Consider the following 21,530-nt stretch of genomic DNA (forward strand, 5'->3'; position numbering starts at 1 on the left):
AAAAAATATTTTGCTGAACAGTATATCTTTAATGTTGTATTTTTCCTGTATTTTAGGCTGCTGGTCTTGGGCGTATGAAGCCAAACACACTTGTCCTTGGATTTAAAAAAGATTGGTTGCAAGCAGATATGAGGGATGTGGATATGTACATAAACATATTTCAGTAAGTATCCTTTTAATTCAGTAGCTTGGCTCAGAAAATGAAAACTTGCCCTGGTTTGTGAAGCCTGTACTGTTTTGTGAATGGACTATACTGTTTCTTAGTAATCTCTTCTTAATAGAAACATAAGAACGAAAAGAATCAGATGGGGTTATCTGGGTTTTAAATTGATTAGCTAGTGGCAAAAATTCTTCATTGATCTTCCTGTATCTCTTCATACATTCAAACATTCACACGTGCAAATGAACACACATCTATATACTCTGGCTTCTCTTTTAAGTTATGAAGCTTTCTCGTGTCCTGTAATCCTAGCTGAGTAGATTAACCAATGTCAGACCCATCACCTTCTGTTTTGTCATTATAATATCCGGTGTTGAGGAACACAGTTCTTCACTGATCTCACCCTCAGGTTTTGGTTTGCTCTCCTCTGAAATTGATTTAGCAGTTATGTTTGATTGATGCATTAGGTCATTTACATTTCTTTTTTCTTTTTTTAATGTACTTAAATACTTTGCTTTTTAGTCCTCTTGAGTGTAAGTTGTTGAGTCTGCTATTCACTTCCTAGTAGTATAGTAGTTCAAATGAATATCAGAGCTTAGTGTTGGTTTACATGACTTCAGCTGCCCTTGTATGGATTGTTTAGTGAATTCTTTTTATTTATTTTTTGTTACTTTTTTTTTCTCTTTCTGATTTTAGTCTCTTAATGTTCTAATTTATTTTTGTGAATGTATTTGTTTCATCCACCACAAATGCTTTTTGGAACTCAGTTATTTAATAAAGAGAATAAAACTTCTTATTTTTGCCATATTTTCTTCTTAATTTTGAAGTACTTCCTTTTCCTGGTATTCTGGGATTTGCTTAACAGATCCCTTTATCTCTTTCATACTGTTTTTTATAAAGAATAAAGTTTCCCTTTCACATTACCATAGTTTTTTATTTTAATTCCAATATAGTTAACATGCAGTGTTATATTAGTTTCAGGTATACAGTATAGTAATTCAATAATTCTGTATATTAGTTCTTATCATGATAAGTATACTCCTTTATCCCATCACCTCTTTTCTCCTGTCCCTCCAGCAACTCACCACTGGTAACTCTCTGTTCTTGATAGTTAAGAGGCCATCATACCATTACTTTTTTTTTTCCTTCTAAATTAAGAAATCTCTCCACCTATGCAGGATCCCACTTACAACCCTAATATCAAGAGCCACATGTTCTACCCACTGAGCCAGCCAGAGGCTCCACACCACCATTCTTGATTGAATAATTGTTTTCTTCTTATAGCTGCTGATGAAATAGAACTATTCATTTGTTCTTATAAAGTATTCCTTCTTTATATACAAATAGTTGTCCTTTTAAAAATATATATATATTTGGCAAGGAAGCTCTTATGACCAGATTCAAATCTTATTTCTCTGAAGTTTGTTCTGATTACCTTTAACTCACTAGAGTTATTTCCCTTACTGGAACTCCTGTTGGAACCATAAATACTTACCTATCCCATGGGATAGTTTTATTTTCATAGCTACCTTGAAATAACTTTGAAGGAGTAACCAGATGTCATACTTTACCCTTTAAAACATCTCCTTATATTGATTAGTAAAGTATATATGATGAATAAGTTCTCCCGAGTAATTCTAAAATGCTTTTAGTAAAATTAAAGCTCCGCTGGTTCTTCAGGTGCTGTGGCTGCTCTTTAGCTTTGGGATTATTACTTTTTTGTAAGCATGATTTCATCCTCAATTTCTAATTCTGTCCTGTGTACTCTTGTATATATGAGGATTAGGAAAGGAAGGACAGTGTGAAAGAAAGATTAGGTCATGTGGGCCCTCCTCCATGGACTATGCTTTTTTTTTCCTCAAGATGCAAGACCAATGAGGTGGAATAATTATCTTAAAAAAATAGAAAAAGTGGCGTTTTGCAAATAATTCTTACACAGTTGTTGTTGCTCATATGGGAATGCTGAAAGAAAGGAGTCTTTCTGACTCTGACCTTGTAGAAACTGAAGTGAATGTTTGCTCTGAGAGTCAAGCATTCCTCTAAGTATTGTAGAGCAGGCAATTAAAAGATAGGTAAAATGCTGCTCTCTGCATGGCAGGGCCATAGAGATTGATGGCAGTTTTAAAGCAGTCCTTTTATCTTGTGACACTTGGTTTTGGTTGTGATTATAAATATTTTGAGCAATTGAGGTTTACTTTATTTACTGTGCCTAGTTACAGCTTGTAGGGTCTGAAACTCTAAATTAATTTTTATAGCTTAGATAATTATATAGCTTATAGAAATTCCTGTAGTTGATAGCAAAAACATTTAACTATTTTAATCCAAAGTAAACTCAGGAAGCTATATTCCCTGGTTTTTCTTTAATCGAATTGATTTTAAATCACTTATGATTTATTAACTATTTTTTAAATACTTACACCACTCTTCTCTAGTGTTAGGTCTTTCAAAATGGCTGAGGTAAATTATTATGTCCATTAATTTCTTTTTCTAATGAATGTCTTTAAATATTAGTTAATTCATTATAGGAATGAGGCCAAAATTGTCTCCCCATGATTTTAAAAAAACACCAAGAAAAGACCTTTTACAATGATCTGTGATCTTCTGTACATCATGAGGAATCAAAATTTTATTTTCTTTGGCTTTTAGCCTTTTCTTTTTGTTATATATAACTATAGATTATATGTCACTTTTTGTATATAATGAATATTCTTTGCTTATAAAATTAAAAATGATAACGAAAGATAAACGTTAAGCCTGTTCCACCCTGGGGAACAATCTGAAGTTTAGGAATTTGTAATCTCTCAGTAGATTTGAGAAGAATCTGCATGATTCAGGTCTCAACAAAATTTGCGGTGTTGAAGTGTGATTTTAGAGTTGTCTTTAAGGTTTTAATGTATTTTGTGTTATAGGATACTACCATTTGTGTTTTAAAAACTTGAAAGGACATACGAATACATGCCTGCAAATGCATATAAATTCTTTAGACTACTTTTAAAACTGTTTTTGTAAAATGTAAGAATTACTTAAAAATACACTGGCTTCTTTCAGAAGAGATCCCTTTATACTGTCTAGCCCATTCCCATTCTCAGTAGGATCTGTTTTCTTTGTTTTCATGTGTTTATCTTGGCTTTAAAGGTATAAGCCTAAATACAGTATGGTAGGAGAACTATGTTATTTTTCTATAATTTTAGTTTGTTTCTGATAGCATATTAGTACAGGCATTGCTTTAAATGGCTGATATAGGTAGAGTATCAGTACTATAAAGATCTACACGTAAGTGGTTTTTAAGAGTGTATTACAGAAAAAAAGGAAAGAGAATGGTATAAAATTGGAAACTGACATCATATGGGCCTCACTGTATCTTTAAAAGCATATTTTAAAAACTAGACATTTAAAGCTGAAAGAGAAGTCATCTCTTATTGTCATCATTTTATAGAGGAGGACACAAAAATTTTCGTGATTTTGATTTTTTTCCCCCCTCTTATAGTGACGCCTTTGACATACAATATGGAGTAGTGGTTATCCGCTTAAAAGAGGGTCTGGATATATCTCATCTTCAAGGACAAGGTAAATCTTGATTGAATAAGTTTTTTACTTTAAAAATAGAAGTGACTTTGTTAGAAAATTGTATGTCATTCTCACAAATTCTTCAACTTTAACATTCACCATCTGTTCTAGGTCATGTACTTACTGTATAGCATGTGAAGATCAGATCTGTTTGGCTCCACTAGTTTGTACCAGCCTGGACGATGGCTGGTGATTGTTAATAAAGAGAATAAAATTCAATCTAAATCCTAAGTTTAGGGGGATCCCTGGGTGGCTCAGTGGTTTAGGGCCTGCCTTCGGCCCAGGGTGTGATCCTGGAGTCCTGGGATCAAGTCCTGCGTTGAGCTCCCTGTGTGGATCCTGTTTCTCCCTCTGCCTGGGTCTCTGCCTCTCTCTCTCTCTCTCTGTCTCTCATGAATAAATAAATAAAATCTTTTTAAAAATTTAAAAATTAAAAAAATAAATTATAAATTTAAGAGAAAGAAGCATTAGTTATGGTTTTAGATTGGCCAAATTTGTAAAAACAGATGATAAATAAAATAGAGGATAAAATGTTAATGACTGCTAAATCATCAGACATTTTCATGTTCGTGAAAGTCCTACTTTTTCACACAGAATTACACTAATAATGAAAAACTAAACTTGGTGATATCATTTATTCTGTCTTGAAATAAGACCTAATGAATTATGAATCATTTTTTTTAACTTTCCATTTTTAAATAATTATAGATTCATAAGAAGTTACAAAAGAAATCACAGGTCCCATATACCCTTCATCCATTTCTCCCAGTGGTAATATCTTGCGTATCTGTTATTTTTTGTCATAACCACCGGTTATGTCATAACCACAGGTAAATTGGAACAATCTACCTTCCTAATTCAGATCTCACCAGTTTTCCGTACACTGGTGTGTACATGTATGCATGAACATGTGTATAGTTCTGTGCCATGTATCACATATGTGGTGGATCCATGTAATTAGCACCATGATCAAGATACAGAATTGTTCCATCTCCACAAAGATCTCCCTGTGCTACCGCTTTATGCCCCCACCATACTCTTTATCCCTTGTCACTAACCCCTGACACTCACTAATCTCTTCTTCCAACTATGTGATTTTTAAAGCATTTTAAAAAATGTTTTTAGATGAAGCTTAAAATCTAATTAAGGTATACTGGTTACTTCTGCCTACCTTAATAAAAACTGTTGAAAATTCCTTACCTTCTAATGATTTCCTAGTAGTTTAACAAATATAAGCTTAAGAAAATTGCATACCTAATATTTTACCCTTATCAATTAATTAACTAAATCATCAAAAATAGCTAAGCCTAAATAGCTGAGAGGCCCATCATGAACTTTTGTCATCTGTTTATGTATTTAAACAGTTGTAATCCTCCCCCTCCTCCCACCATTTTAAGGGTATTGTGCAGTTTTGAAAGGAATGCTTTGAGGTCTTTATCCATGTAACACAAAAGTATGGCTTGCTGAAAATGCATTTTCTTCCTCTGGAGTAGGCCTTGCAAAACACTGTTTCAGTTCTCTTGTGCTACCAGTGATTGAGGTTTAGGGTACCTGTTAACACTGCATAATTAGTAGTGTTCCCTTTTACTCTCAAAAGTATCACAGTTTGACTAGTAAATTATATATATAGTTCTGTAATTTACTGAGATTTGAATTGATCAGAACTTTAAGAAAATAATTTTTGTGTGTTTATAATCATTATGAAAATTGTTTTGAAGGTCTTGTTTATTCATCATCAGGATTTGGAGGCAGGAATTTGGTTCAGCACAGGATTAAGAGCTCAGCCTTTGGAGTCAGATCTCCTTTGAAAAATCCCAGCTTTTTCTCTTAGTACAATAGTCCTGTAGCCTGGGCACATCTGCCGACTTCCAAGCTTCTGTTTCCTCATCTCTTCAAACATGATCACTGGGGTGCCTGGCTGGCTCAGTCTGAAGGGTATACAGTGCTTGATCTTGGGGTCATGAGTTTGAGCCCCACATTATATGTAGAGACTACTTAAACTTAAAAAAGAAAACCCAAATTTTAGTTATTTCATAAGGGTTGTTGTAAAGACATAGTTTTTGAAGTTCTTAGCACAGTGTTGGTACCTCTGGTCATGTAGTTCCTCTTGTTCTTTCTTATCATACACACAAATCACTGATGAGGATTATGGTCCATTTTCATATGTCCTTGTGATGTGTATTTTTATGGTAGAAGTTAACTTTTCACTAACTTCTTCCCAACAGATAGAAAATGGGAAAAGTGCTTTAAAAATGAAGAAATGGGGGTGCCTGGGTGGCTCAGTTGGAGTGTCTGCCTTCGCCTCAGGTCATGACCTCAAAGTCCTGGGATTGAACCCCACATTGGGCTCCATACTCAGTGGAGAACCTGCTTAAAAGATTCTCTCCCTCTGCCCCTCCCCCTACTTGTGCTTGCTCTCTGTCTCTCAAATAAAATCGTTAAAGAAAAATTAAAATAAAAATGAAGAACTGATACTTATACCATGAGCCTATCTCCTGGTTTCAGCTCTATAGTCAGGAGTATAATTTTTCAGTGTTGTCTGTCATCTTATGTGAACATTATGTATGTGAACATTAGTCACATTTTACAATTTTTACGTGTAAATGACTTTGAGGTTAGAGTTCATTCACATTTTATATATCAGTCTTTGGTCTGCCACATTTTTAATGTTCCTTGAATCTCACTCCTTATGAATTCCCCAGCACCTGCTTCAAACATCTGATGCTTGGCTGTGACTCAAGATATTTGAGTGAATAGTCCTTTCAAAACAGATGATCACATAGGTTAACATAAGAAATCATTTATTGTAAACTTATTATTTCATAGTAAACTTTGGTGTGAATTGTCATTTAATTAATATTATACTGTAGTGCTTTCATTAATGATTAAAACAATATTGAGATCATATTTTGGTTATTTTCATGTCCATAGAAGAATTATTATCCTCACAAGAGAAATCTCCTGGTGTCAAGGATGTGGTACTAAGTATGGAGTATAGTAAAAAATCAGATTTAGATACTTCGAAACCATCGGATGAGAAATCTGTTACACACAAAGGTAATTTTTATTCAAACGAGATGTTATTCATGGTAATGTTTAATTTGGGGGAGAAATGGTTTTTATTATATAATATGTCTTATTAAGTAATCCCTTCTCAAATTTGTACTGCTCATTTCTAGTTGATTAGGTAAAATGGCTGGCTACAAAATGACTGGTTGTTTTTCAGGTATTGAAGTAGGTTATAGAACAGAAAACATGACAGTTATATACTCATATGTTCTTGTATGTTTTTATTTGTACTTTGAACAATTTAGTTGGAAGCATAAGTTAAATCTGAACTTGGAAAGAAACATGGTAATTTGAGAGTCCGTGATAGAGTATAATGAAATTGATAAAATTAATCTACCTAATTTTACTATAAGTCAAGATATTTAAATACCAGGGATTTTATTTATGTGCTGAGATATTCAGAATAGTTTTTACCTCTACTGCACCTGGAGTTCTTGAGGTAAAATCATGTAATAAAAAATCAAATGCAATTTTAGTCTTTCTGAAGGAATGAGCTGTTGGTATTTGGTTACTAAACTGTTTGGTTGTAATTGCAGACATATTACCCCTGGTGGCTCTTGTGGTTTAGGCCACACAAAGGTTTCCAAATTTCATGAGGCTTCCAGATAATTTCATCCATGTATCTATGTCATGGTTATAAGATGCAAAGAGGGATGACTTCCAAATCTTACTCTCCCACCCTCACTCTCCTACCTCTGTTCAGTCCAGTATCTCCATCTGTCCTAGCCCCAGCTGGCACGCAACAAGAAAAATCTGCACTGTAAATCATCAAACCATATCATACTTTTTTGATTCCTATCGAAGAATTAACCATTCTTTTTCGGAAATTGATTACTGTGGACAAATCTTGTCTTATGAAATTGATCTTTTCCAGATTATGCAGAAGCATTGCTGTTGCTTTTTATTTCTTTCCTTTCTTAACTTGTATGCTTAGAGTAGTGGTAGTTGAGGCCTTAGTTGATACCTATTTCCCCTTTAAGTTCTTTGCTGTATTGATTATAATTTTTTTCCTTTTTCATCTCAAAACTCTTTAAAAGATTTGGTAACTGTTCTTATATTCCTGCATTTATTTTTAGTTTATGGTACACATACTTTCATTTCGTCCTTTTTATTTTTACTGCCATTTTCTTTTTCCTAAAGCAGATCCTTTCTTTACAGAATCTGTTAGGGATTGATAGGTAAAACTATGATGGGAAGCTAAGTAGTAGTAATCATCAAGTATCTACTCTGTGCCTCCCACGTTGCAGTAGGTGTTATCCATACGTTACCTCATTACTGCATGTCACAATCTTGTAAAGTCATTATTTTTACAGAATGGGAAACTACTCACCTTTTTATTATAAAAATGTAAACACCTTTAATACCTTTAAATACCTTAGTGCAAGTCATTTTTTAAGTGTCAGGATTTCCTTGACATTTTTTGAGCTCTGAAAAGAATACACAGTGTGCCCGTATATTTTTGCTATCATTAAAGACAGATAGTATCAAATACCTACTTTATAGGAACAATAATATTTAATCCTATAAAATCAAATGTAATCATTGAAGTGTTTCTTGTTCCATCACAGGCATAAGAAATTAGTATTCAAAAATAGCATTAATTTTATTTTATTTTCTCTCTAGCCAGTTTTTTTTTCAAAATTAGCATAGAAACTATAGAAAAGTTTATACAATGTGAAAAGTCTTCAGAATATTATAAACATTCTTGTGTAGTTATTATATAATCATAGATGTTTGGTATGTCTGTCTTGGTTATTGTGGCACACAGAATGCAAGGAGACAAAAAGAGCACCCTCTGAATTACTTACTTTGTGCTAGGCACTGAGCTAAGTGCTTTAAGTCTTGAAGCATAACGATCCTAAGAGGTAGGTATCTATTGTTCACCCCTTTTTCTAATGAGGAAAGTAAGGAGTTAACTAGTTCAAGCTCATACAGCCAGAAAAAAAAAAAAAGAGTTAAAGGTAATACTGGAATCCTGGGAGCCACTGACTCAAGAGCAGTGTACTCTTTCCTGTCCAAGTAGGGAGTTGTATGTGCATCAGACAACTACTAGAAGTTTATCTGAATCAAAAAACTGAAACCAGGAAGGAAAACTGGTAACCCCAAGAAAATACGTACAAATATTTAAATATAGTGGACCAGTACAGGCATACATACATATGTACCTGCATAAACAAATATATATGCTTATATTTTATATATATATATATATTTTTATTTATATATATGTATTTATATATGTTTATATATATATGTATATATATAAATTTGTGTAGACCTGTATAACCTGGTATTTTATATAAACCAAAAGACTGTCTCTAGTTAAATTCCCAATTATTTCAAGTGATTAATTTTTACCAATACCAAATGTCCATTATGTTTCTAAAATTACTTTTCAGTCATTGGCACAGTGATGCAGTGGCACTGTTTAAACTTTATGTATTATCTGCAATGTCAGGTTTTAATGTCATATTTCTCTTCTATAAGCCATTCAGAAACTTTTCAACCAATTTCAAGTATGAAAATTTAAAAGTTTAAAAATCCTACTAAAGTTTTTATCAGTTTTACAGGAATAAAATTTAAGGGTGGAATGTTAATCAGTGGCCCTCTTGAAGGGGGTCTAAAACTATGTTTGATTTTAAAAATCCTCCACACTCAGTGTAGAAAATATCTATCTTCAGTCTTGATTATTTTTCACAGACTGTCTCTTTGTACTGTGCTTTGTTTATAAATGTGCTCTATTTACATTTTCATTATTTTATTAATATAAAGGCAATTAACTTATATTTTGTGTTTTTTAAACATAATCTAGATGAGGAAGAGGATGGCAAGACTCCAACTCAACCACTGTTGAAAAAAGGCAGGCATTTTTCATCATTTTATTTTAATCCCCTTTTTCATATTGTTAACTCTTTAACTCCAACTCTGCTATTTTATTTTTTTACCTTAGTTTTTATTTCCTTGGCAAGATGATGTTACAGTTATTTGTTGAATGCAGATTAGAAAAAGATCAACTTTAGTTAACCCCAAAAAGTTAAATCATCCCAGAGAAAGGTAGTATATCAAAGACAAATTGTTTTACATTATCATAGCATTTCCGAAATATTCAAACCCTGAATGTTAATACTAGTTTTTGTTTTTTTTTTTTATTTAAACTGCATGGTTTAGATGATGAGCAGAGACACTGAAATAGGTCTCTTTGCCAGTGTCACTTGCATTCTTTACCATCAGTTGTACCCAGCCAAGCCCTTAATTTTGATACTAATATATTTTTCATTTCAAAAATTACAATATTTCTCACAGCCCTGCTGCGTTTGGGAGATACACAGTCATGTCCCCGTGCATGACTTTTATGAGAAGGAGATAGAGGTGAGAGTTACGGAGCAGTGTGGTTTGGCAGCCATATTATGTCATCATGCAAAATCATTCGTCATGTTTGCGTGCATCATGGCAGCATGAGAAGTGAATGACACCTCCTGCAGAAGTGATCAGATTTCCACCTATGGATTCCTTCTTTTAAGAATTTAGTGTAGGAGTCTCATAATAGTCATTTGCTTGCTCATAGAGTCAGTGCTGATTTTTTTTTTTTTTTTTTTTATTCTTGGGAATATAAATGGGAACTCCCTTGGTATTTGGTCTTGAGATCTGCAGCAGGTCGTGTCCTTCTAAGGAGTTCCTACCATCTTTCTGCGCTTCAAAGAAAGATGTGTGGTTATATGGCTTTAGCTTTGGGCATCACATACCAAGGGGACAAGTTAGGTCAAGATGAGGGTGTTCTTCTTTAGACTTGGAGGTTTCACTGTGATAATTGTTAGATTGTATTCATTTGTCTTCCACTTCCTTCTGTCTTATATATTACTGGTAACATTATGTTTAAGATTTTTTTTAATCTTTAAATTATTGAGGAATAAGATTACAAAGAAATATGTTTATGGAGGAGGCATAAACTTAATTTGTCCAGTTAGCCTAAAATGGCTTCTCAAAAATTAAAATCTAGCAGTCAGTTATGACCATGGGTATTTATGATTCTTTCACTCAGAATGCTTCAAAATATTAGAAATTAAGCAAGATAATTTGGATGAGTTTAGCTCTTGTAAAGATTTATTTATCTATAACCATTTTTAAAAATACATTTAAATTTTAAACACCTGAACACTTATGATGGACTCCATACACAACTGTCTACATTATAAATATTTAGATACACAAAGGTTAGGAAACTATAGGAATTCAGCAAAAAGGACTTGAATATTTTATCTCCCTTACATCTGATTTTTCTGCTTAATCCTTTAGAATCTAAAGGCCCTGCTGTCCCCTTAAATGTAGCTGACCAAAAGCTTCTTGAAGCTAGTACACAGTTTCAGAAAAAACAAGGAAAGAATACTATTGATGTCTGGTGGCTTTTTGATGATGGAGGTAAGGTTGTAAATGCACTTTTTAACAATTTTACAGATACTGAAGTTGTGGGAAAAGTACTGAGAAATGGCATGTATGCTTCACCCATAGACCCTCTTGCCAGTTCTGCCAACATTCTGCAGAGCAACAGGATTGATTGTAGAATCAGGTGTCAGCCTTAATTGTTATCTCTTCAGTGTCCTTCACTTTGGAATTTTCCCAGTTCTTCCTTGAACTCATGACCCTTTTTCTTTTACTATTACCATTTTTAGAATGTCACCAGATTTGAAGTAGTTCAAGTTATGTAATTTTGGTAGAAATCTCGCAGAAGTGTTGCCTTATTCTTCTGTCTAAATCTCATCAGGTGGCATATGATGTTGATTTGCCTCACCACTGGTAAAGTTAGCTTTGACCATTGAGAAAGGTGGTTTTTACTAGATTTTTAGAATGAAAAATTACTGTTTCCTCTCGTATAGTTACACGTAGTAGGGGATGGGAAGGTACTTGGGGATTATGTAAATATACCATCATTACTGCAACTTTTACCACCATCTTTAGCATCTGTTGGTATTTCTGCCTTTTGTTACTGTTAGTGTGGTGTGTTTGTAGTTGTCAAATGGTGATTTTTCCAGTCCTGTTATTTCTTCCTCATTTATTACTTGGCATTTTATTGTAAGGAAGTGTCTTATTATTTCTATCCTTGCAGACTCATCGATTCCCATTGTATTCATTGGGAGACCATTTGTCATTCTCATTATTTGTTTAGATGTTCATATTGTTCCCATATTTGGCCAGCAAGATCCTCTGGAGGCTGACTGGTGTGTTCATTTGTACTTTGCTTGCCCTAGCCATGGAGTCACTGTCTACCCAAGGAGCCTGGACTGCTTTTAGTGGAGAATAGTATTTTGGAACCATGATCATGGCATTAGCTATGCTTGTTGCTATTAGTGTGTCTCTGCTCCCAGACTCTCTCAGTGGATGGATCTCAAAAACATATAGGTACATGTTAATACATGTAGGTATAGACTGAAAACCACTTCCAGTTCACTGTTTGGCTCAGTCCAGGTTCTGCCTTCTTGTATTTCTCATTTCAGTGAGAAACTTGGCTCCTATTAGGTTCAATGAATATTCTCATTTCCTCATTCCTCCTGTATGTGACAGATCGATCTCCTGACTCTGCAAGGAGTTCCCCACTTCACAAAGCAAAGCCTGACTTTCTTGGGCTTTGCTCTTTTTGTTCAGGCCTACCTCATGGCTTTGTGACTGAACTATTAAGGAAGGATGGAAAGAAAAATTTTGTGTAATATTGAGTTGTAGTGGACATGTTTTTAGAGATTAAATTGAATTAAAAGTTTTTAATTGAGAAATTAGCATCTAGTAAATAATTTTATGTATTTTTATGATTCAGGTTTGACTTTATTGATACCTTATCTTCTGACTACCAAGAAAAAGTGGAAAGACTGTAAGATCAGAGTATTCATTGGTGGGAAAATAAATCGAATAGACCATGACCGGAGAGCGTAAGTCTATTTAAATTGAAGAACATTTATCTTAATAAAATATATGTTTCATTATTATAGTGTATAACATTATATATATGATAGAAAAAGAGATAATCCAGAAGATGTCAATTATGTTGCCCTGTTCCATACTGAAGCTGAATTTTCTACTTAAAAAAAAAAATGTTCTTTAATTTAGTTTTCATATTTAAGTTGTAGATACCTGTTATTTTTTCAAATTTTGACATTTTAGAAAGTCATTATTTAAAACTTACAGCATCAAAATGTTAAACACCTTTTTTAAAAGAAGAGGGGATGTGCCCCCAAATTACATTTTCATATATGAGATACATTTTGTAGATTTGAAGACAACAGAAACACAGGATGTCTTTGTCACCCATTGTCTTATTTCCTCTATACTGTCACCATTCTAGTTCTGGCTTCAGCACTTTACTAAGTACCCTGTGTCTTATCTCTTACCTTTTCAGCATATGTTGTACACGCTGCTCCTGAGTTCATGTTTGGAAACTAGATCTCTGATCATAGGATCCCTTTGCCAAAATACTTTTAATTTCTTCTCTGTTACATATCATAAAAAGTCTGTGCTCCCTCTACCATTTATAAAGGGCTTTGTTACATACCCATACCAACTATGACTTGTACTTAACTTCATTTTACAATTCTGCACCTGTCCTAAACATGCATGTGATTTCAGACTTGTTTGAAAGTCTGAAATACTTCCTACTCTACCCTCATCTCTACTACAAATAGCTCTTCACTTGGCTCCCTTCTCTGTCCAGCATCACTGTCATAACACCTTCCCTGATTTTTTTCTTTTTTTTACCCTTGTCTCCCCATTTGTTGTTACCCTTCCTTCCTGAGTAAAATATATTTGGTACCATTCACTGTGTTCTGCGGTTTGTTTTATGTTGATTTTCATGTCTTAGATTTGAGTTTTGTGGGCCCTATGACACATAGCAGGCACATGGCAGATTTACACTGGAATTCAACTAGGTGTTGATTCATCGCAAATAGTGAAATATGCAAGAAATAATTTAAAAGTTAAACCTGGGGCAGCCCTGGTGGCTTAGCGGTTTAGCGCCTTCAGCCTGAGGCGTGATCCTGGAGACCCGGGATCGAGTCCCACATCGGGGGAGCCTGCTTCTCCCTCTGCCTGTGTCTCTGCCCCTCTTTCTCTCTGTGTGTCTTGCATGAAAAAATAAATAAAATCTTTAAAAATAAAAAAATAAAAGTAATAAAAAGTTAAAACTGTAGCTTGTCTCTTTTCTCATATCTTAATTTAGAAAACTCAATTTATTAAAAATAGAATCCTGTTTTGCTAACTGCTTTTCCTATATGTATGTTTCTACTTCACTATTGTTGCCACCAAGGCTTCATTGCCAACTATGCCTCCAGAAAGGTATTTCTTTACAGAAAAATAAAGGCTTACTGAGGCTCCTTTTTCATGTCTGTCCCAGTCCCTGCCTCACAAATTCTGTAAACTTTATTTGCCATCTGTTACAGCTTTAGTTTGGCCCTAAAAAGTCCTGTTTGGACATTGAGATAGGCATTCTTCATGGATGGAAGAATAATCCAAAAATAATTAAAATATTAACTAGTTCTTGCTGAAACCCATATACTAACCAATATAATTTATCTAAAAAAGTTTTTAGTGAAGGAGAGTTGACATACAGAGTTACATTAGTTTCAGATATACAACATAGTGATTCAGTATCTCCGTACGTTATGCTGTGCTCACCACAGGTGTTGCTGCCATCTGTCACCATACACCATTATTAAAATACCCTTGACAATCTTCCCTGTGCTGTACCTTTCATCCTCATGACTTGTTTATTCTGTAACTGAAGGTTTATATCTCACACTTCTCGTGACATAAATTAAATTTAAAAACTAGTTAACATCAATTTTTATTATTAATGTCTTGTTCTACCCGTTCGTTATTGGAAGAGATTAAGGGAAAGATTAGAAGAAAGAGACTAAGGAGAGATTCAAGGAAAGTAAAAGAATATAACAGGAGTCTCTTACTCAGGGAATTGAGATGTCTACTTAGTTGAATGTACAATGTAAATTAATTCACATGGACTTTGTTTAGCACCTGATAGAATTTTCCTATAAATCATGCTTTTCAGGTAAACTGATTCAGCCTGAAATAGAATAAAAATATTTATCTACAGCTTTCATGTATCTCAATGCTATTCAATTTTGTTTTAGGATGGCTACTTTGCTTAGTAAGTTCCGGATAGACTTCTCCGATATCATGGTTTTAGGAGATATTAACACTAAACCAAAGAAGGAAAAGTAAGTTGTTAGATAAATTACTCTTTATAGATTTCTGATCCTTTTATGGATGACCTACTCAGATATTCCAGTAACAGATCATTCAATTTCAACTAATTGCCTGCTTGTTAGTTACATGTGAAGTCAACTTTTTTTTAATCTGGCACTGATAGTTGGCATGCCTATAGCAGATAGCAAAGTAAGTCTAAAGGGCTTTCCATTTTCAGTTTCATTCAATTACTGTTTTGCAAGTGATTTCTGAAAAGGCTAATGCCACAGAAATTCCACCTGGTTCTTTGAATTTCCACTGTTCATGCCTGTATTCGTTACCACCACACAATCCCACTCCATGTTATGTATGTCTTTTTACTGTTTTGCTTTATTACTAAAACAGGGGAATTAAGAATTTGTCTATAATAAATAGTTGCACTCAGAATTCTCAAGAGTCAAAGAAATGTATACTCATGGAATAGTCTACCTGAAAATGATACACAGAGGATGTTATATGAGTAACATATTTATACTACCAGGCATGACTTTAATTATTTTCAAATAAATGTTGAATAAATAATGAAGCTGGTATAAAGAATTTATTTTAAATAGATAATAAAGCATACTTTGTAAGGTTATTATTATCAGGGAAGGATTTGTTTCATTTTATAAAATAATATACACCAGGAGCTTTGTATGAGACTTGATACTGGAAAATATTTTTCACATTCATAGAGGATTAGAATGTTGCTGCTGTTCTTTTTCTGTCTTTTATCATATTAAGTCATTTTGGATCTGGAGATTAGTTCTGCATCTTCTTGTATCTTCTAGATCTGCCTGCTCCTCTCTTCATAATATTCTAGTACCTTTTCTTCTCCTCCTCCTCCTCCTCCTCCTCCTCCTCCTCCTCCTCCTCCTCCTCTTCCTCCTCCTCCTTCTCCTCCTCCTCTTTTTATTCACTGCTACTTGAACCAGGAAGGCTTTTGAATACTTTGAGCAAAGGAGCAACACAATTTGATGTATTGCTCAAAGGATCATTTTAGCTACTGTGATGATGAAAATATATGTACATTGAGCGGGCTGGACATTGGAGCAGGGGGTAAATACAGAGACATCAGCGTTAGCAATTAAAATTGCAATTCTGTTATTGTGAATACAGTTCTAAATTTCTTAGCAGTTTGAGAAACTAGTGATTGCTGTTTTCTAAATAAGTTGCCAAAGTGGTGGTTATAAATTAGGGTATGGAGGTGAGCATAATAGATGGAAAACTCTAACTTCTCAAGTTCTAAGTTAGCATTCAAGATCTTAGTGTAAAGGAATTCAAACTGAGGTTGTCAGTATTCTTTCTGGTTTTGTTTTGTTTTTTAAGTATTGTAGCTTTTGATGAAATGATTGAGCCATACAGACTTCATGAAGATGACAAAGAACAAGATATTGCAGATAAAATGAAAGAAGATGAACCATGGCGAATAACAGACAATGAGCTTGAACTTTATAAGACCAAGGTATTCTATCTCTTCTGCTTTCTTTCTGGTCCTTAACCTTCCACTGATGTTTTAAAAAATAAGACCTAAGTATCAAAAACTGTCACTTGTTATGGGAGGAACCAAAATTCAGTTTCCTCTAAATTGGATCTGTATGTGAATTAAAGAATAAATATTTTTATTACGCCAAAATTATGTTGGTTTCTTTTTGTTTACTTATAGTTCTATGAACTACACTAGATTCCACTTTTCAGTTGGTCCAGGAATGACTTTGTCCTGTTTCATTTCAGACCTATCGACAGATCAGGTTAAATGAATTATTAAAGGAACATTCAAGTACAGCTAATATCATTGTCATGTAAGTACTGTCTATACTAAAATTTTCTTATGCCTTTTTTTTATGACAATGCAATTAGGATCAATTTCCATACGAAGTACATACCCATATAAATCCTAGTAATGACTTAGCAGTTATAAGGAAGAAAAAATAAACTTTTGTTAGTACACTTTGCTTTAAGCATATGGAGAAATCATTTAAGATAGGAGGAAAGAAAAAACTCTAACCTTAAGCTTATATGAATCTAAGTAATTCTTTATCATAATAGTTTATTCTGGAATTTTTCCTCGATCTTTTTCCCCACCTTTTAAAAATTCCTTGGCTTTAAGGACACTACAGCATAGCTACTAAGCATATATGGAAGATAAGGTCCTTAAGTTAAAATTTGGACCCCAGGGTGAGGTGCAGGTCACATGGCTGGCTCAGTCAATTAGAACATCCAACTCTTGATCTTGATCTTGGGGTCATGAGTTCAAACCCCATGTTGGGGCTAGACTGTATTTAAAATAATTTTTTAAAAAATCTTAAAGTTTGGACCCCAGACAACATCCTTACAGAAATAATGCCATAAATTTATCTTGGGGGGGTCAAATTATAAAGTGGTTCCTGTCTGAATCTGTACTCCTAAGTTTCCACACACAAACTTTATATACAGACATTTTGTCCTCCATTGAATATAGGTGCTCTTTGGTTTTTCATTCACTAAATCAGATTAGTTAGATATTACTTGAACCCAAATTTTTCCATCATAGAACTGGGGTCCTTAAATAGGTAAAAACAGCTCAGGCCTCCAAAAATACGGCAAAAGATGAAATAAAGTAATACCAAAGGATTGTTACTTTGATTAATAAAAAACAGTATAGTGGAAAATTTCAAGTTTTGCTGCTAATGATCAGATATCTGTAATGGAATGCATTAAAACACAGAAATCCAGAGAAAAACACCCTATGGAGCAGCTGGTTACTACTACCACTATCTACAAATAAAAAATGAAAGCCCAGAAAGATGAAAGAAGTTGAAAATTGAAAATTAATACATAGAATTATATTTGAATCTCATTTATCCATGTGTAGTTTCTGCTTTCTTAATTCAGGTAGAAGCATCCCTTTCTCCTAGAAGAATTCTATCCTAACTGAAGAAGGGAATGGGAGGTTTAATGTTAGATACCAAATATGTTGCAGTTTATAGAAATAGTCATTTCTATTCTTATGAAGTTTTAAAAATCTTCTGTTCAAACATGAAAAAAGGGGAATAGTGATATGAGTATAGTCCTTGCTACCCCATGTTTAAAATTTGCCTGCACTCGAAAATAATGTGTAACCACTGTACTTCTTAGTTACTATTACTAGTGACTCAATATATAATTTTTATTACATTTTATTTTTCTCAACTTAAATGCATTGCCTAATTTCTTTTCTCTTTTGGATACCAGGAGTCTCCCAGTTGCACGGAAAGGTGCTGTGTCTAGTGCTCTCTATATGGCATGGTTAGAAGCACTATCAAAGGACCTACCACCAATTCTCTTAGTCCGTGGGAATCATCAGAGCGTCCTTACCTTCTATTCTTAAATGCCCAAGTACAGTGGATAAGCCCTCCAGATGGTACTTGAGTGCCTGGTGAAGTAACTGAAATCTTCAATGACACATTAACATCACAATGGCGAACTGTGACTTTTCTTTCACTGTTTCATTAATTTGAAAGCACAGAAGGAAGTTGCTCCACTGACATGTGTATGGAGACTTCAGTTTTAGTCAGTTCTGTATTTCAATCTTAATGAATGATGATGATTCCTTGTTGTTGGACTAAATTTCATGAGAGTAAAGTTTTCTTTGCTACTTGAATAGCAATAAAAGTGTGTTATTTTGTGATTGATGAAAGGAGTACAAAAAGCCTTTAGCCTTGAGGTGCCTTCTGAAATTAACCAAATTTCATCCATATATCCTCTTTTATAAATTTATAGAATGTCAAATTTTGCCTTCAGCTGTTCTTTTTGTTTCTAGTCTCTTCCACCTTAAAATGCAATGGACACTGCTTTTCTTCTTCCATTGACCAATTAGTGTTGAGTACTGTATGTTTTCTATTACTTTTGTAAAGGTATTTGTTAGATACTAAAGGTGAGAATTAGGGCAAGTTAATGAAAAATGCAAAAACAAAACAAAAAAATGGTAACCAAAAAGTGACCCCAAGGTTTGGTTTGTATGGGATGTATAAAATGTAGATCTAGGGGAAAAAGACCCAATAAACCTTTTTTTTTTTTTTAAATCTCTAATTGGCTGTTATTTGTATTCTTATTTGAAGTCTTGGGGAAGGTTGAAGATTTGTTCAGTACTTCTGTATACCATGCTGAACAATCTCCTGTTGACATTCTTTAGGCAAAGTCCTCAAAATCATTTGTATCTGTGAGAAGAGACATCTGTCCTAATTTATAGTTTTCCTCAAATCTTTAGGGACTTTTAAGAAATACTAAAAGATTTTTCTTGAGGAAAATTAGACAAAGCAATGTCATTAAATAGAGTATTTCAATAAACAATATGTGGAATTCCACTATACACATCCTTTATAAATCATTAAAATATTTAATGTTTCATCAAATGGTTAAATGGACCACTGGTTTCTTAGTGAAATGTTTTTAGGCTTAATTCATTCAATTGTCAAGTACACTTAGTCTTAATTAATATACTCAGGTTTGAACAGATTATTCTGAACATTTGAATTTAATCCATTCTTAATACTTTAAAACTTTTGTGTTTAAGAAAAACTGCCAGTTTGTGCTTTTGGAAAGTCTGTTTTGACATCATAGTCTACTAGTACAATTTTGACAGTGCATACGTACTGTTACTAAAAGCTTTATATACAATTATTAATGTGAAGTTTTTCATTTTTTATTCAAGGAAGGATTTCCTAAAAACATTTCAAGGGATATATGTCTACATATCTGTATGTGTGTATGTATGTGTAGATGCATACACAGATGCATGTGTGTATATATAATGACATTTATGTTGCTGGGTTTTTGCATTTTAAAGTGATCAAGATTCATTCGACTAACATTTTTTGGTTTTATTAAACATAAGTTCAAAATTAGATTGAAAGATACAGGTTTCACAGAGAACAAAGGTGATCATTTGAAGGGCATGTAACTTCACACAGTTAACCATTCAGTGAGAAATGGAAAACACATCCCATACAGTACTGTTTAGTGAGCTTGTTGGTATAAATTTCAGTGGTGAAGAATATATGCAGGTTTTCATGAATCTTGATAGATATCTATAGAATCACTACTGTTGTCAATAGTGCAGTATTTTAGCTGCGTGAGCATAAACGAAATGAATAGAAAAGTGGAGATCTGATAATAATTTTGAATTCAGAATGTTAAAATGAAGTAATTGTTTTTCCAGGGTTTTTTTCTACATTATAACTCACAGCATTGTTCCATTTATTGCAGGTTTTGTAGTGTTTTGGAGGAAAGACAGTAGAAATGTCATATTGTTCAGTAAACAATACCGTGTTTGAACTTTTTAAATGGATAATAGGGCATGAACTAAGTGCTGCTATCTTGAAATGTGCACAGGTACACTTGTTTTTTTGTTTTTTTTTTTAAGTTTTTCCCATTCAGGAACCCATCATTGTGATCTATACTGCAGGAACCAAATGTCATGCATCATACATATGTGTATAAAGTACATAAGATATATCTAAATATGCATAATGGGGGGAGGGTAATATTGTCTGTGAAATAATGTAAGAAGCTTTTCACTTTTAAAAAAACGCATTACTTTCACTTACCACTAGACACCAGGTCAAAATTTGCAAGGTTGTTGTAGTACTCTAATAAATTTCAACAATTCTTAGAGATGCTAGCTAGTGTTGAAGCTATTCTAGTCTATTTTATTTATGCTGAATTTGATTATTTTAATGCCAATTTTTTTTTCAGTTCTAATCATTGGTGATAACTTGGAAATAAATATGCAATGGCATTTGACAGTTCATTATTCCTATAGGTAAATATTCATTGGGTTTAGAGAGAATGGTGGTGTTAAGCTGATTAATGGTTAATTAAATCAAATATTTATTTGTTACATTATTTCATTTGTATTTTAGGTTTCCTTTTACATTCTTTTTATATGCTTTCTGACATGACATATTTTTAAAGACTATGGAAATAATTTAAAGATTTGAGCTCTGGTGGATGTTTATCTACTAAGTTTGAAAATGTAATATTTTGATAATACTGTACTATAACTGTCACACAAATGCTTTTCTAATGTTTTAACGTTGAGTATTGCAGTTGCTGCTTTGTACAGAGGTTACTGCAATAAAGGAAGTGGCTTCATTAAAACTATCTAAATGTCTACTCTTCTATTTTATAAATTTATATTTATAAATATATCTTTGTGATATACCCTCATTTATATAACTTATTTCACAATATCTGAACTTTTTAGTGGCTTTTATCTTAATATTCATACCTTAGAAAAATTATTTGAAACTTCATTATTCCTAAGCCTTTGAAATAATCATTGTTGACATTTACCAGTGTGATTGAACCATGTAAGATACTGCTCATTGTGACTTTAAAAAAAAAAAAAATTTTTACTTATCAAATTCTTTATTTTGGGTCAAATCATGCATTTAGGAATGAAGAAACTGGACTAAAATGGATCCATAGTCCCTGTCTTTCTTTAGAAGATTTTTTGGCTATGCCTATTTATAATTTTATAAAACATTTT

At 33.3% G+C, this 21,530-nt stretch overlaps 1 protein-coding gene and 1 long non-coding RNA gene across 6 annotated transcripts in view; one reads left to right on the forward strand and one right to left on the reverse strand.

Annotated features, from left to right (window-relative positions):
* The window catches only part of SLC12A2 (solute carrier family 12 member 2), a 112,675-nt gene extending 91,533 nt beyond the window's left edge, over positions 1-21,142 (forward strand). The window contains exons 18-27 of one of the 2 annotated variants that reach the window (XM_025433337.3): positions 57-163; positions 3,648-3,727; positions 6,659-6,784; positions 9,609-9,656; positions 11,090-11,212; positions 12,600-12,711; positions 14,923-15,009; positions 16,349-16,484; positions 16,754-16,821; positions 18,233-21,142. In XM_025433337.3, coding sequence (XP_025289122.1) covers positions 57-163; positions 3,648-3,727; positions 6,659-6,784; positions 9,609-9,656; positions 11,090-11,212; positions 12,600-12,711; positions 14,923-15,009; positions 16,349-16,484; positions 16,754-16,821; positions 18,233-18,368 — 1,023 coding nt within the window. In that variant the 3' untranslated portion in view covers positions 18,369-21,142. The remainder of the gene's footprint in view (positions 1-56; positions 164-3,647; positions 3,728-6,658; positions 6,785-9,608; positions 9,657-11,089; positions 11,213-12,599; positions 12,712-14,922; positions 15,010-16,348; positions 16,485-16,753; positions 16,822-18,232) is intronic. The other variant, XM_025433338.3, reaches the window with a different exon arrangement.
* Positions 1-21,530, reverse strand: part of LOC112650546 (uncharacterized) — a 101,463-nt gene that overhangs the window by 73,372 nt on the left and 6,561 nt on the right. The window contains exon 1 of one of the 4 annotated variants that reach the window (XR_007413945.1): positions 13,171-13,579. The exons of 2 other annotated variants lie outside the window; for them this stretch is intronic. This is a non-coding gene — a long non-coding RNA (uncharacterized LOC112650546). Of the gene's footprint in view, positions 1-13,170; positions 13,580-21,530 lie in introns of those variants that run through there. One more of the 4 variants, XR_003130267.3, reaches the window with a different exon arrangement.

This window comes from Canis lupus, chromosome 11, assembly GCF_003254725.2.
Source record: "Canis lupus dingo isolate Sandy chromosome 11, ASM325472v2, whole genome shotgun sequence".
Lineage (NCBI taxonomy): Eukaryota > Metazoa > Chordata > Mammalia > Carnivora > Canidae > Canis > Canis lupus.